The 16,119-nt window shown below is 51.2% G+C and overlaps 1 protein-coding gene across 1 annotated transcript in view; it reads left to right on the forward strand.

The window, feature by feature from the left end:
- Wnk2 (WNK lysine deficient protein kinase 2) overlaps positions 1-16,119 on the forward strand; it is a 106,486-nt gene that overhangs the window by 62,638 nt on the left and 27,729 nt on the right. The window contains 10 exon segments of the mRNA XM_052156862.1: positions 1,864-2,019; positions 2,453-2,647; positions 3,767-4,306; positions 7,522-7,815; positions 8,276-8,325; positions 9,170-9,338; positions 9,406-9,522; positions 11,331-11,501; positions 11,612-11,657; positions 12,210-12,329. Coding sequence (XP_052012822.1) covers positions 1,864-2,019; positions 2,453-2,647; positions 3,767-4,306; positions 7,522-7,815; positions 8,276-8,325; positions 9,170-9,338; positions 9,406-9,522; positions 11,331-11,501; positions 11,612-11,657; positions 12,210-12,329 — 1,858 coding nt within the window.

The following is a 16,119-nucleotide window of genomic DNA, read 5'->3' on the forward strand; positions in this document are numbered from 1 at the left end:
CCAGTCCTGGGCTGCTGTGGTGGCTTCTTGGCACTGGCTGAACTCAGCTGTGTGGCATTATCCTCTGAACACACAGGTTCTCTTCCCCATGTCCACATAGACTGAAGCAGGTACAAAGGCCCAGCCAGCCTTCTGGAAAAGCAGCCGACACTGGATTGTGTCCGCCTCTGCTTCCCTGAGCCCCGGGATTCGCTGCGATGCGCACATTGGCAATTTTATTCAATTTACAAAATGAAATGAGGTTTGGTTTTAAATGGCCAGAAGATCTCATATAAGAGGACTTGCTGCTCCAGAGGCTTGTTCTTACAAGGTTGCCCAGCTGGGGCTGAGCCAAAATGTCCTGCCTGTCTCTCTCATTCCTTCCAGTCCTGGATAAGACTGCCTTGGGCCATGCAATGTGCTGGCTGGCACTGGTCCTCGCCAGGCCCCTCTGTCCTATGGGTCCTTCAGTGTCACTCTCCACATGTAAATCAGGAGTCTGGGCAGGACGACAGCTGTAGACTCAGGACCAGAGCACCTTTGTCCTCTTTCTCTGCCTCCTGATGTAAGGATAACTTAGACAGAAAGCATGGCTGTGCTGTGGACAGTACATCCTGACCTCTTGGTATTTCCTGAAGAAGGCTGCAGTGGTGATGCACCTCTGGGATTCAGTGGGGAAAGCAAACAAGGAAGAGGAGGGGGAAGGAGAGGACGAAATGGAAGACCACCAGAAGTAAAGGGTCACTAGGCCTTACCTTCTCTTCTGAGTCACATATAGTGACCCAGTCTGGCCTGGCCTGGTCTAGCTGAGGCCAACTCGCCTGTCTATGGCTTTATGTAAATCCCACTTTGAGACTTGATCCCAAATCACCTAGTCTCCCCCATTCTTGGCTAAATCACCAGGAAAGGAGAATCAAGAGAATGTTTTGAAAGTCCCTGCTCCTCTGCCTCCCACAATGTCCTAGAGAAGTCTGCTGGAGAGCGGTGGACATCAGTTCCTCCTCTGAACCTTCCAGTGCCAATACCCTCACTATTGTAAAGTAAACCCTGCATAGACAGAGGCTTTCTCATAAGTACTATGGACTCTGTCTCTGCACCGTGAAGATGCTTTGAGCAACACATAGTAATACAGGACTGCAGAGGACCTGGTTTGATTCCCAGCGTTCACACGGTGGCTTACAACCATCTGTAACAGACACCATGGGATCTGGTGTCTGCGTCTGGCCTCCTCAGGTACCGGGCATGCGTGTGATGCACAGCCATGCACGCGGGCAAAACACCATGCACAGGAATTTTTTATACAAAACAAAAACAAGGAACCCCACAAAATATTGACAAAGTAGCAGCAACTCTTCAGCCTCAGTATCCTTGGGCTGGTTTCCTGTTCTTTTGCTGGCTGCATGGACCAGTGCCCTCCCTGTGTGTGGCCCTGTTTCTGTCCCCTAGAGGCTAAGCCTCAGGGGCCCTTTCCTTGCCAAGGGCTTCACTGTGCTAGCTTTGTTCCTGTTGTGTGTTCTGGTACCTTCCCAGCAGCTGCAGGTGATATGTTTGTGTCTCTCCACAATATGAACTATCCGTATGGATTCATCCTCTGTAGTCTGAATCATGTCTGTAATAAGCTATCCACAGCCTATATCCTAAAGAGTCTTTCAATGGTGCCGAAAACCTCTATGGTGATCTTTTTCCATGGTTGAGTAATAGTCCACGGGGCTTATGCTCTAGAGCATCCCCTGGCTGGGAGCTGTGGTCACATGTGGCTTTCCACTATTGCCTTCTGCTCCGTCACCTTCCTCAGAACAATGATCCTGGTGGGGAGGGGGCGGGGCACGGGGCTAAGAAGGGCCAAGGGGGAACCACTGAATGTAGCCTCCACATCCTCTGCAGCCTGGCCTGTCTGTGGGCCCTGTGCCACCCCCTGCCCGCCCTCCACTCCTCCAGCAGCATTTTCCAGAACCTTCTATGAGCTTCACCCCTGTGCTGCCACCACCCAGCACCCCTGTGCCCACGGGCCCAAGCCAGCCAGCACCCCCAGTCCAGCAGGTAAGTATAGCATTTCATGTTATCCCCTTAAATCGTCCCCTTATGGGTGAGGTCTGCAGTTTGTAACACAAGGCTTGCTCATGGAAAATTGCTTACCCGTAATGTTTTTATAAGCCAGCTCCAGATTAGCAGGAGTTTAGGGGAATCTATGTGTGTTTGTGTGAGCCGTATGTGGATGTGTATTGTGAATGGAATTCACTGTGTGTATGTGAGTATTGTGTGTGAAAACATACAGTCTCGAAGTTATGCAGGGATGTAATGCAAATGATGTGGTCATTGTGTGTGTGTGTGTGTGTGTGTGTGAATCTGAGTGTGTATGTGGGAGTGTATGTGTAGGCGAGCGAGTGCACTCATGTACAATCATGTGTGAGCATGTGCGAGAGCCACTGGATTTCTTCTGTGTCTGAGCACAGGCTTGCTTTCCTTCCTCCAGCCTCTTCCAATGGCCCAACCACCTACCCTGCCACAGGTCCTGGCCCCACAGCCCGTGGGCACTGTCCAGCCAGTACCCTCTCATTTGCCTCCATACCTGGCTCCAACCTCCCAGGTAGTGGCCCCTGCTCAGCTGAAGCCTCTCCATATGTCGCAGCCACCTCTACAACCACCTCTTGCTCAAGTCCCTCCGCAGGTACCTCTGGCCCATAGCCTGCTCACCTGGGGTGGGGTACCAGGCCATGGACCGGGCCTGTTCATGCGTGTCTCCAGGGGCTTCTTGCTAGGGAGGTAGGTTTAACAGCATGGTATCATATCCTGTGTATTGTATGTCTCATGCTTCAGGACGCCTGTGACCTTCAGAGCAGGGCAGGGAGCTGGGCATACATAGCCTCTTTTGTCTGGTTTCCCTCTCTCCCAGGCAGAGAGCCCTCTGGGTGTGAGTAGTGTATATGGGGGAAGGGGGGGGGCAGCTGGCATCACATTATTACTGGATTGCTAACCAGGACAGGAAAGGGTTGGTCCAAGCCAAGAGCAAGGCTCTCCTTGTGGTGACTGGGTGAGCATAGAAAACCACCTGCTTGCTTCGGAGGATTGTCCCGCAGAGCTCTGAGAAGCCAGCTAAGGGTGACTCCTTAGAGGTGCGTCTGTCACTGCAGGCAGCGTTCTGCTGTTTGTCACATGCAGCACAGCGGATTTGTGGGTTTTTCGTTCCCTCATAATTGCACAGAGGTGTAGTTCACATGATACTTGTGAGCAGGCGGACAGAGCACTGCTTAGGGGAATAGCTGTGGAGACCCCTCCAGGTCAGGCACTACCTGATACAGAGAGAACAACAGAAGGTTCTGGACTGCATGCTGTTGAAAGTGAGTGGCATTGCCTCACCTATCAAAGGTTATGCTGAGACCCCTCCAAGGAGTTCCGTGGAGCTCACAGGATGAGACTTGAGGCTGATGAGAAACTCAGTGACTGGGCTAGCCCAGTAGCTTTGATAGTCTCGGTCTTTCCAAATGAAAGCGCTTGGCTCCAGAGCCCTGTGGTCATTCTCTGATTCCACATGAGAACAATCCCGACTCCCTCGGAGCCACCAGCCAGCCCACTGGAGATTTGGACACACTGACCCCTCCATGCTGATGCTGGGGGTGTATCCAGCAGGCGGTCTCCTGTTCTGCATGAGCCTGTTTATAACGCTTTACAGCGAGTTACTAGGAATCACTTCATCACCAGCAGCTGTTTGGGAGGCTGAGCCTCTTCCCACAGATGCTGTGGGCCCCCGGATGGCAGCTTGACTAACGTGCTGCTCTCCTTTTTCCAGATGCCTCAGATGCCTGTGGTTCCCCCCATCACTCCCTTAGCAGGACTCGACGGCCTCCCTCAGACCCTCACTGACCTGCCAGCTGCAAACGTGGCCCCTGTGCCACCACCTCAGTATTTCTCACCTGCTGTGATCTTGCCAAGCCTCACAACGCCCCTGCCCACATCACCGGCCCTGCCTCTGCAGGCTGTCAAGCTGCCTCATCCCCCCGGAGCACCCCTGGCTGTGCCCTGTCAGACCATCGTGCCAAATGCACCGGCTGCTATCCCCCTGCTGGCCGTGGCCCCGCAGGGTGTGGCTGCACTGTCTATCCATCCAGCAGTGGCCCAGATCCCAGCCCAGATCCCAACTCAGCCTGTGTACCCAGCAGCCTTTCCACAGATGGTACCTGGAGACATCCCGCCCTCACCCCACCACACGGTGCAGAGCTTACGGGCCACCCCTCCACAGCTGGCCTCACCTGTGCCTCCTCAGCCTGTGCAGCCCAGTGTCGTTCATCTACCTGAGCAGGCTGCTCCAACTGCTGCCTCAGGGACCCAGGTAATCCACCGTGGGGGTAGACCTACCACTCAGTCCCCGAGATCCCCGGGGCCAGGGTTAAGATGTTCTTGAGCTGTTCCCTTCACAAGGCCACAGCTCCTGTTAGTACCTAGACTCAGAGGCACATAGGACCAGGCAGGAAGGAGTTCTGTCCTGTGGTTAGCCTCTCTCTTTATTGTTTTTAGCATCTATTTAATTTTATGTATATGCACGTTTTGCCTACATGTATGTAATGTGTGCATGCCTGGGGTTGGCACAGGGGATCAGATCCCCTAGAACTGGAATTAATGATGGTTGTGAGTCACTATATAGGTGCTAGGGACTTGAACTCAGGTCTTCTGCTAGAGCAATGAGTGCTCTTAACTCTAAGCCATCTTCAGCTCCCGGTTAGGGTTAGCCTTTCTTCTGAAGAGAATGTTGGAGACAGACACCCGAGCGGGTGTGGAGTGTCTGCTGCCTCTTTGGGAGCTGGGAGCATCAGCTTGGGGTGGCTGATGTGTTCCCCACTCCTTCCCTACCTCTGCTTTGTGACGGAGCATGCCCTCTGCCTCATGCCAGTGCTGGCTGTCCCGTTGGCCTGAGGTGACCCTCTGTGAGCACCAGGACTTGCATGCTCTAGGCTAACTCTTCCCGGGCCACAAAGCAAGGCAGAATGCACTTTCCTGTGTGAACAAAGAGGGGGGAAAAAGAGAGAGCAGTAAGGGGGTCTAAGGATACTGAGCTGCCAGGCGGAAGATGGTGTTCAGCTGCCCTGGTGGGGGGTGGAGATTCATACAGTGTGCCAGGCTGACTGTGAACAGATGTTGTAATATGTAGGGATGCTTGCCTCATTGCAAGAGGCCTGAGAAGCCTGCCATGTAGCGTCACACACCTGCATGGGACATTTATGTTTGAGTTTCTAGTCTGTCCCATTTAAACCTATGTGAGGGGAAGGGAAAGGAGTCCTGGACCGACCTTCCTCTGAACTCAGAGTCCAGTCATTAGAGGCCATCTCTACTCGGGTGTCTCCCTCCGAGTACCTGATGTAGCTGCTCTCTCTGCCTGGCAGCACCCCACCCCCCCACACACACACTTGAGCATCCCCCCACCTGAGAGAGTCTCCAAACCTGACCTCACCCCAATACTAAGCCTTGACATCTCTGATGCTGAGGCGTGTCCCCTGCCATTTGAACCTCTGATGCAAGCCAACACCTCCTTCTGGCTCTGCAGTGAAGGCTCCAGGAGGAACAGCCTGCTGCCAGGTGCTACGCGGCTCAGTTTCGCGCTGCTCACTCTGAGTGTGTACACAACCCCCCCAATTCGACTTGTCCTACTTTCTCATTTCTGGAGGCATTTGTGCTTGGAGATGGGGGCGGGAGTCGTGTTTATTGGCCCGCAGAAAACATTTGTCTAAAAAGCCAGTGGGAAGGAATCTGTTGGTCCTGTGTTCTCACTGGGTGAGCTGCAAGTGTGAGGTGTCAATGGCTGCTGCGCTCCCTGATGGCTGGGGCGAGGCTGAGCAGCGACTGTGTTCGGGAGAGCAGGGTCTGGCACCTTCTCTGTGTCCTGGCCTTTTGTCCTGCTGCTGGCCTTTCTGGTTGCTACAGATTGGTAGATTCTTCAATTGGCTAATAGCGCTTCTAGAGGTTTATTTTCAATCTTAAAAAAAAAAGATTTATTTTTATTTTTAATCACGTGTCTAGGTGTGTTCATACCTATGAGCAGAGGTGCCCACAGAGGCACCAGATCCCTATAGAGACAGAGTTACAGGCTGTTGTGAGCTGCCCAATGTGAATGCTGGGAACTTGGGTCCTTGGCAAGAGCGGTATGTGCTCAATCACTGAGCTATCTCTCCAGGCCTGGTTGATTTATTTTTAAGTAGCATATGGTTATTTATTTAATAGGAGGAGTTGTTCATGGGTACCACGGTACACACATAGAGGTCATAAGACAACTTGCAAAAGCTGGTTTTCTCCTCCTACCATGTGGGTTCAAGGCCTTTACCCACTGAGCCATCTCGCTGACTGTCGTAGTTAAGGTTACGATTGCTGCAGTAAAGCACTGTCACCAAAAGCAGCTTGAGGAGGAAGGGGTTTATTTGCCTTATACTTTCATGTCACTCTTCATCACAGGAGAAAGTCAGGACAGGAACCCAAACAGGACAGGAACCCAAACAGGACAGGAACCCAAACATGGCAGGAGCCTGGAGGCAGGAGCGGATGCAGAGGGCGTGGAGGGATGCCCGCTCACTGGCTTGTTCAGCCCCTTGAATGCTCAGCCTGCTTTCTTACAGAACCCAGGACCACCAGCCCAGGGATGGCACTACCCACAAGGGGTTGGGCCTTTCCCCATTGATCACTGGTTAAGAAAATGTTCTGCAGGCTTGCCTCCAGCCTGATCTTAGCGAGGCATTTCTTCCACCGAGGCTCCCTCCTCTCTGATGACTCTCGCTTGTGTCAAGTTGACATGAAACTAGCCAGGACGCTGACCCCCTTCTAAATTTTTTTAAATTACATTTAACTTCTAGAAGTTTATTGATGAGCTGGGCTGGCTGCCCTCGGGCATCCCTTCCAGCAGGGGGAGTGTGTGTGCAGGAAAGAAGCGGCCTCTGACCCTGCAGGGGTTGCTAACCAAGTATAGGTCTCAGTAATGTTGCTGTTCCCTTTCCTGAGAGAAAGTGACAGAATTTCCAAATTCTCGGCCATGGATGGTGTGTTCTCACGATGAAATCTATGGACTCTTCTTTCTCTTTCTCTTACTTTTCACTCTCAAAGAGCTATTTGAAAGACATAGCCACGGGGCAGGAGGGGGGAGGTAATTATCCAGAACTCCACAGCACCTGAGAGATGGCAGGCATCTGAGCACTGTGACTACCCCATGCTCTGAACTAGGTCGAAGGCCAGAGAAGCAGGACACTGCTATCCAGGGACACCGCTTGAGCCCAGCTTAGATACCAAGTGTATGTAGCCTTCCGACTTCATCTGGGCTTATCTGAGGCTCTTAGGAGTCTAGGCCTACGTATTCCCACACGGAGGTGTGTGAGTAGGCTCACCTCTGCCAGATCCACGGTCCAGGTATGCTTTAAGACGAGGATCGCTTTCGGGGAACGTTTGGATAGGAAAGGGTCATTCCTTCATCCTTCCTGACCTGCGTGCTCACTTACGTAGCTGGGCACAGCCTCTGCCACTGCCCCCTGGCACCCAGCCTGTGGTTTTATTTATCCCCTGTGTCCCCAGGTCCTGCTGGGCCACCCTCCGTCGTACACCTCAGACGTTGCTGCTCCAGTCTCTGCCGTGTCCCTGCCGCCTGCTGTCCTTTCCCCTCCTCTGCCAGACACTCTTCTGCCTGCTGTCCCTGAGCTCCTGCCCAAGATCCCCAGCTCCCTGGCCCCTACAGTGGTCGCAGCCTCTCAGAGTGTGCCCACCCAGACCGCTGCACTCCTCCCGCCAACAAACCCACCTCTGCCCACTGGGCCTGCAGTCGCTGGCCCCTGCCCTGCGGTCCAACTGATGGTGGACGCGGCCCAAGAGGTGTGTGCCTTTGTTCTCTGCTCGAGCTGCTGGGGTCTCAGCCCTCGAGGTGAGGGAAGCTTGCCTGAGGCACAGTGTGCCCTGGAACAGATTCTCCAAGCTGCTTTGCCTCCCGCTCTGCACTGGCCCACATTAGGAGGGCAAGCGTGAAATTCAGAAATGGGTTTTCCTCAGAGAGTGTATGCAGGTTGCCGAGGGCTTTCACAACCCCTTTTTAGTGTCCTTTTTAGGGAATGATCAAAGCAGGTTAGCAATTTGTGGAAGGAAGCAACCCTGGGTTTCAAGAGTCTGCTTGCCTCCGAGCCTTTCAAGATTACCCTCGCCACACACTGGGCCCTGTGTGCAAAGAGCCTCAGAGGAGGTGGGGAGGCAGCTGCATGCTGCGGCTGGCCTCACCACTGAGGGGGGAGCCAGATGGGCACAATGTAACCCTGTCCTCTTTACTCTGTTTTTATTTTAGGAGCAGGTCTCACAAGACAAACCCCCTGGCCCCCCACAGACCTGTGAGAGGTACCGCTCTGCCTTGCCCTCAGGATGGGTGGGGATACAGGCTCAGGAGCCAGCTTGGCCCAGCCTAGTACTGCTTGGCACTTTCATTCAGATCCTGTTCTAGTTTCCTAGGACACTATCAGGATTTTTTTTAACAGATATTGCACACCCATCCCCTCCCCGCTTTTCAAATCTGACCCAGAGTGGCTCAGGGACCATCTTTCTGGTCTTTGTCAACCCAGGATGAATCCTGGTTGTCGTCAGCCCCTGCTAGGCACTAGACCTTGTCAGTCCAGGTTGAGCCCTGGTTGTTGTTGGTCCCTGCTGAGCTGTGGTCCTGGCACTAGTCCTTGTGCTGAGGACAGTCCAAAAGGGGAAGGTCGTGGGTGAGAGCCTCGGAACTCTGTGGTATGCCTAGGCCCAGATGTTCAGGTTTCAACTCCTGTGATCTGGGGTGGCAGTGCTGGTCTTATTGAAGTGGGAATGGGAGGTAGCTGGGATCCCACCATCGCAGAAAATTGGATGTTGTGCATGCAGGAAGCTTAGCAGACCTCACAGGCCTAGAGTGTCTGAGGTCTTGTTTGCTCAGATGGGGAAGGTGAAACATGCAGACCCATTCCACAGCAAAGGGCCTACAGGGCCACTCAGCCCATCACTGGGAAGCTAGTGCTTCCCCTGGCCCCTGGGTGTTACAGGATGGGTACTGGAAGAAGCGAAGTCTCAGTCCCCTTGAAGGCTGGGTGCCGCCATCTTTACAGGTCACAGCTTCAGGCGCTGAAGGCTTTAGAGCTCCAAGGCTGAACTGAGCAGCGTGGATTTTCTGATTAATCCGTGTAAGCTGTTAACACTCTTGGTTTCCCCTCAGCTTTGGAGGTTCTGATGCCACCTCTGGAAGAGATCTGAGTGACATCTGTGAAGGCACCTTTGGAGGGGGCAGGCTGGAGGGAAGGGCCGCCCGGAAACACCACCGTAGGTCCACTCGCGCGCGCTCAAGGCAGGAGAGGGCCAGCCGGCCCCGGCTCACTATCCTGAATGTGAGTGGCTGCTGTTTGGGGCACATGGGTGTGAAGTCCTCTGCAGTCTGACCATGACCTCCTGCAGGTGTGTAACACGGGGGACAAGATGGTGGAGTGTCAGCTGGAAACGCATAACCATAAGATGGTGACCTTCAAGTTTGACCTTGATGGGGACGCTCCGGATGAGATTGCCACGTACATGGTAAGGCTGGGTCGGGGGAAGGGGGCGGGGAGGAAGGGGGGAGGCCGTTTCCTTGAGGTCCTTACACTCATTAAAACTTTGAGTTCGATCCTGCACGAAGGTGTTTGGATGGCTTGTGGGTCGGGCACAAAACTTAGCAACTGTCCCCAGAGCTGTGGATACCCAAGGAGAGCATCAGCTTCCTGCAGGTGGTTTTTGTGGGCTCTTCCACAGACTCCTATGTAAAGACAGTTCAGGTCCAAAGCACCTGCACGATTCTCCATCTAAATTGCATCTTTTTTGGTCTTAGGTTTCCCCTGGATTCTGACTCCCCCACCCCCTCTCATTCTATTGCTTTTTCCTCCGATGAACTCCATAAAGGATTGTGTCATGCATTTTAAAGCCAAGTTATCTAAAAGCTCTCCCCCTAAGCAGTGTGTAAGTGTCCAGACAGCTCATGTGCATCCACGCTTCCCGTTGCCCTGGGCTGTGCTCCCCAAGGAGGCTCCAGTGGAAGCACAGGTGTCATGGTGGAATGGGGAGCGGTGGGAGTTACTTGTCTCACTGCTGAGACAAAACACCTGACAGAAGAAAGGAAGTGTTTAACTTAGCTCATGGCTAGGGAAGGTCTTGGCACCAGGAGTGTGAGATGGCCGGTCACCTTGCATCCACAGTCATGAAGCAGAGAGAGAGAGAGAGGAATGCTGGCACCCAGCCAGCTTTCTCTTCGCCTCCTCTGGGACCATCTTGTCACATGTGGAGCGGGACCATCTTGCCGCATGTGGGGTGCTCCAATCCTTGGGTCTTAGACCTATTACCATAGCAGACCATTGTAAAGAGGAAACCAGATGTTTGAACTAGCTTGGTTTGGGTTTCAATTTATACTTGAACCCTGAACTTTTATGTTTTCCTCTGATCTGCTTTTAAATGTGTTTTTGATCTCTTTAATTTCTTTTTAAGAGGAAGAAACGTGTTCCTATCAGGAAGCCATAGGGGGCTTTGGTTTAGTTTTGCTACATTTACAACATTCCATGTGATCTTGCATGCCGCCGCCTTTCTGGGTGCTCCTGACCACAGCCGCTGCACTCCACCCTCAGGCAGCCCTGCACATACAGGCTGCAAGCCACACTCAGGGGGTAGCCAAGGAGGGGAGCCTCAGCCTCATCTGAGGGAGTAGTGGTACTCTGGGGGCGTTGTCTAGGTGATTGGAAGAATACTGCCTCAGCTATCTTGTAGGAGCCCACAAAGGATGGATGGTCCAGGCATGTGTAGGCTATACATTTGTATGAATGGGAAGAAATGGTTAGAGCGAGTACTGGAGACCCCTAGGGAAGAAGACAGTTGGTGTCTCTCCCTTCAGCTCTTTGTACAGGGAGATAAATCATGCCGAATCTGCCTAAGGCAGCCAAGACACAGTGGGCCAAGGTCACCCACAGGAGCATTAAAGGCAGTGACTATATCCTGGTGAGCCTAGCACAAAGGCCCTGGTATCCAGGTATGGTATTAGCCCTCTAGTTACCTCTATATCCCAGGCCTGGACTGTTTTGTTGTTGTTGTTGTTGTTGTTGTTGTTGTTGTTGTTGCTGTTGTTGTTGTTCCCACTGCTGGGTGAGGAATGGAAGACAGTCAATTCTACAAGAACTCCTTGACCATGAGGAGGCAGCCAATGTAGGCATTATAGAATCAGGGGTTTCTGGACTCAGACCTGGCCCGCCAGGAGAACAGTATCTAGTATCTAGCAGGATAGAGGTATGTGTCTCCTTGACAGAGCCCCCGAGCAACCGTAGGCTATGGAAGGTCATCACCAGCAGTCCCATGTCTCTTTGTAGGTAGAGCATGACTTTATCCTGCCCGCTGAGCGAGAGACATTCATCGAGCAGATGAAGGACGTCATGGACAAGGCAGAAGACATGCTCAGTGAGGACACGGATGCTGATCACGGCTCTGATACAGGGACCAGCCCTCCACATCTGGGTACCTGTGGTCTGGCCACGGGGGAGGTGAGAGCCCAGGTCCCCAGGGCATGCTGGTGGATGCAGCAGGCAAGAGGCTCAGAAAAAAGCTCTCAGTGAGGAAGGCATCTGACCCACAATCCCTTTCCCTCATGCAGGACAATGGACAACCCCAAGCCAATGCCCCTGTCTATCAGCAGAATGGTAAGTCTGTCTCAGAAAGGTAAGGCTGGCAGTCTCCAGCCTTAGGGAAGAACCATTTCCCTGTATCCTCGGTGCTCTAAAGCAGGCATTTGACCGAAGTTCCCTGTGGAGCATAGCGGCACGAGCTTTGGCCACTGCACCAGAAGGATTGTGAGAGTGGTGATGTTGGTCTCTCAGCTGCTTATGGCTACCCTGTCCCAGTAGCCACTAACCTCTGGCCGCCATCACTTCCTGCAAGGCTGATGCTGTAGACACCCCAAGAACTAAATCAAGCTTTTCTGAGAGTCTCCAGCGGCCAGTGAGACTCCCTGGGTTGGGTGCCCACTCTACCCTCTTCTGGTTGATAGGAGCCGATAGCAGCCCTTTCCCAAGGCCTCCTTATCAAGGGGCCTACAGGAAGCCGTGGAGCGAAGCTGTTTAGGATTGTAAGAGAGAGCTTGAGCCCCTGCCACAGATGGAATGAGCTTCCCAGTGCCTCCTGGGGTTTGGCATGGCGCCCTAGCCTAGAGGTACCGGCTCCCTCTCAGCAGTTCTTTATGCTCTGTTTCCCAGTCTTGCACACGGGGAAGAGGTGGTTTATCATCTGTCCGGTGGCTGAACACCCAGCAACAGACACTTCCGAATCATCACCCCCACTTCCTCTAAGCTCCTTGCAGCCAGAAGCCAGCCAAGGTAGGAGTACACAGAACCCAGACCCCTTCCATAGCAACCTAGGAGCTTCTGTCTGTGAAGTCCTGGGCTAGGATACGCTGAGTACTGGGTACCGTGAAAGCAGCCGCTGCGGACCCATACCATCGCTCCAAAGTTCAGGACAGCCTACGGGTCGTGTTACCATTCCTTCCTGTTCTCTACTGTTTTCATCAGGGCAGCACTGGCCTGAGCTGGCTTTATTATTTTTGCCACTCACGAGAGGTGCCAGCGTAGTGATTGTGCTCAGGGACTCTCTCCTGTCTCTGTCACCTTCAGTACACCCATGGTGGACATGCTCTCTGGAGGACTTGCTCTGCACGGGGAGGTGGGATCCTGAGACTACATAATTCTCAGCTGTCACATGGGAGACAGGCTGTGCTAGTCTTCTGAGACCGCCTGCACCTATCCCCTTGGGTATCTGAACTTTTCCTTCAGCGCCTCTGGTTAAGACTTGATTTTTATGTCTGTGGTTTTAGAAGGCCGAACTAGTCATTGGAACAAACTTAAGGTTTAATGCCTCATCACTTGGCAAGAAATCTGATCATTAAATAGCCTGGGTTTCCGTCATACTACATTCATGAAGAGGATATGTAAGTCAGTTTGTCTCCTTATCGTATGTTTCCAGTGAACTCTGTTGTACTTCTGGAGATTCGTTATCAACCACAGGGAGAAGGTCATCGCAATAGTAAGGTTCACTGAAGGATGCTTGGGGGCTTGGGCTCAGCCTCTCCTCAGAGGCCAGGGGCTGGGGACCTCACCTGAAGAGTAACTTTCAAAATGAGTGACTCTTCACATAATCCATTTTCCTTGGCTTATACATACTCCCTGGTGTGAGGAAAGTCCAACATCTGTCACAGGCAGGTAAATTTTAGCATGCCATCTGGTAGAAGGACCGTGGAGTGTCACAGTGTGGTATGACATTAACAGATAGTAAAGTGGCACTAAGAGCACAGTTAAACCCTCACCCTTCATCTATATACTGCTGACCCTGGAAACCATAGAAAGTTTGAATATGGTGGAGAAGTAGGTGACAGACATGTTAATTTGAATTAACTGTCCGCAGAGGAGGACCAAAAGACTTGATGAGTTCTGAAAGTCACATGTCAAAGGCACTGGAAATTTGAAGACAGTAAAAATTTATCAGGTCCTAATTAAGGGTACAGAAACCAGATATAAGCTGAGTCTTAGCCCCTTTGCAACTGGGAGCATCTCCCATCCTACAGGAGTGTCTGAGCAAGGCAGCAGCTACTACACTGGAGAAAGAAGGGTTGTAAAGTCCAGGCATCTGGGTGTCCCTGCTGAGGCTGTGTCTGAGGGGCTGAAAGAGGCAGGCCTGCAGAGAGGAACCCTGGTGCCTAGGGAAATCTATGGGGCAGGAGTCAGCTAACCCTGAAGGGAAAGCTCTAGAGCTGCAGTAGCATCCCTGAAACCTGCTGATTTTCTTACATTCTCCACTGCCCAGCCCTACTTGTCACAGTCGTAAAACTGGCTGGTTTCTGACCAGTGCCGCTCAGAGCAGAGGTCCAAGGGAACCAAGAAATATCACAAGGGTACAAAATGAGAGAAACTTGAGAGGTAGTCTCAGTAAACTGGAGTCTTTGATATGCCCTCACTCAGCTGGTGTGTGTGTGTGTGTGTGTGTGTGTTCGTTTGTGCATGTGTGCGTGCATGCATGCATGCATGGCCACACAGGTGGCACTCTGATTGGCATATTAAACTAGTGATAAGCTAAGCTAAGGGATAAACCCCACCCAGGTTCCTGACTGGCTTCTAAGTGACTATATCAGTTTCTAATAGTACTGCAAAAAATAAAATAAATAAATAAAAAAAGAAGAAGTATTGGAAATTGAACCAGCTGCAATTTGCAGGTTACTATTCCTGGTCATGTTGACCATGGGCTTGAAGCAAAAATAGCATAGTTGCCAAAAAATTTTAAGTTTGATATGTCATTCAAGATATTGAAAATAGAACCCAAAATTACTTGGCAAGTAGAAACCTAGGAAATGTCAGCTTCCTAGAAACAGCCAGCCTGCCTATTAGCGAGATGTCACAGATGTTGGATGATCTGGCAGCTCAAAGCAGCCATTATAAATGTGACTGAGCCAACAGTCACAAACATTCTTGAAACAAATGTTAAGTAGAAGGTGTCAGGGGAAGAAAGATACAGAGAAGAAAAAAATGCATGCAAGTTTTAACCCTAAAAGTTGAAATATTTATGTTCAAATTATGTAGCTGGTACTTAGGGAAGAAAAGTGGGGTAGGGCTGGAGAGATGGCTCAGTGGTTAAGAGCACAGACTGCTCTTCCGGAGGTCCTGAGTTCAAATCCCAGCAACCACATGGTGGCTCACAGCCATCTATAATGGGATCTGATGCCCTCTTCTGGGGTGTCTGAAGAGCTACAGTGTACTCATATAAATTAAATAAATAAATAAGACATCTTATTTAAAAAGAAAAAAAAAAAAAAGAAAAGTGGGGTAAAATGAGCAGGGCTTCAAGGGCCTGCCGGAACTCTGACACTGTGCAGAGCTCAGGAGAGGAAAAAAAGTACAGGAAAAGATGAGAGAAAGTCACACTGAAAGCACCTCAACTTTTGCCAGATGTGGAATCTGGATATTTAGGAAACCAAGCAAACTCCACGCAGGTGAGAGTGGAGAAAACCACACCTAAACACAGCATCAGTCTGCTGGGAACAAAAAGGCAAAGGCCGCCAGCAAAATGATGTCACCAAAAGGAAGGGACCTTCAGAGGGCCACGTGTTTCTTTCTCAGTGGAAGCCATGATGTCCAGAAGCAAGCCGACGCATTTGAAAGGCGGTGAAAAGCCCTAAGACCTCTCTGTCTTCAGAGAAAATGCCCCTTAGAGACAGAAACAAAATGGTGCCTTTCTCAAGTAAAGATGGCCAAGAGAATTTGCTTCCAGAGCACTTACTCTGCAAGATTCAGGATCTTCAGACAGGAGACAACCCCGGACAGCGCCAACAGTAGGAAGAACAACAATGGTGTGTGTGTGTGCGTGTGCGTGTGCGTGTGCGTGTGCGTGTGCGTGTGCGTGTGTGTGTGTGTGTGTGTATCAGGAGATGGTTATAACAGACCATTCTCCTCTTGAGTCGGTTGAAACGTGGCAGCTGAAATTTCAGAACCATAAAGCAGATGAGCTTTTCATCTATGTGGACACAGAACGCAGCTGCAGGAGGGAAGCAAAGTAATCTGTGATTATAAGGCTCCTGCATTCCATCTGAAGTGACTCTGAATGGACTGTGTGTTCCAATGACGTCTATGAAGATTGGGAAGTTGAGCGTGTGCTTTGGAATTCCTAGCATGACCATTAAAAGAACTGTTCAAAAAAAATGTACTCAAAAATCATAATAGATAAGATCAAAAAAATCAAGTAATTCAAAAGAAAAGAAAGGAAAGAAAATAAAGTTGGTTTAAAAAAAAAGCTTTAGAGAGGAAGAAAAATCTCTAGAAAATAATAAAATGATAAACTTTAAATGGCAATAATTTTAAAATGGAGTAAGAAACCTAACAACTTGAGCTAAAGAGATGTGACTACTAGAAACTTAAATAGTGTATGTGGGGAAAAAAGGTGGATGAGGGCTGGAGAGAAGGCTCAGTGGTTAAGAGCGTATGCTACTAGGGCCTGGTGTGATGGAGCACACCTTTAATCCCAGCAATCCCCTTGGAAGGCAGAGCCAGGTGGATCTCTGTGAGTTCAAGGCCAACCTGGTCTACATAGCAAGTCCAGGACAGCTAGGGCTCTGTTACACAGAGA

Source organism: Apodemus sylvaticus, chromosome 14, assembly GCF_947179515.1.
Source record: "Apodemus sylvaticus chromosome 14, mApoSyl1.1, whole genome shotgun sequence".
NCBI lineage: Eukaryota > Metazoa > Chordata > Mammalia > Rodentia > Muridae > Apodemus > Apodemus sylvaticus.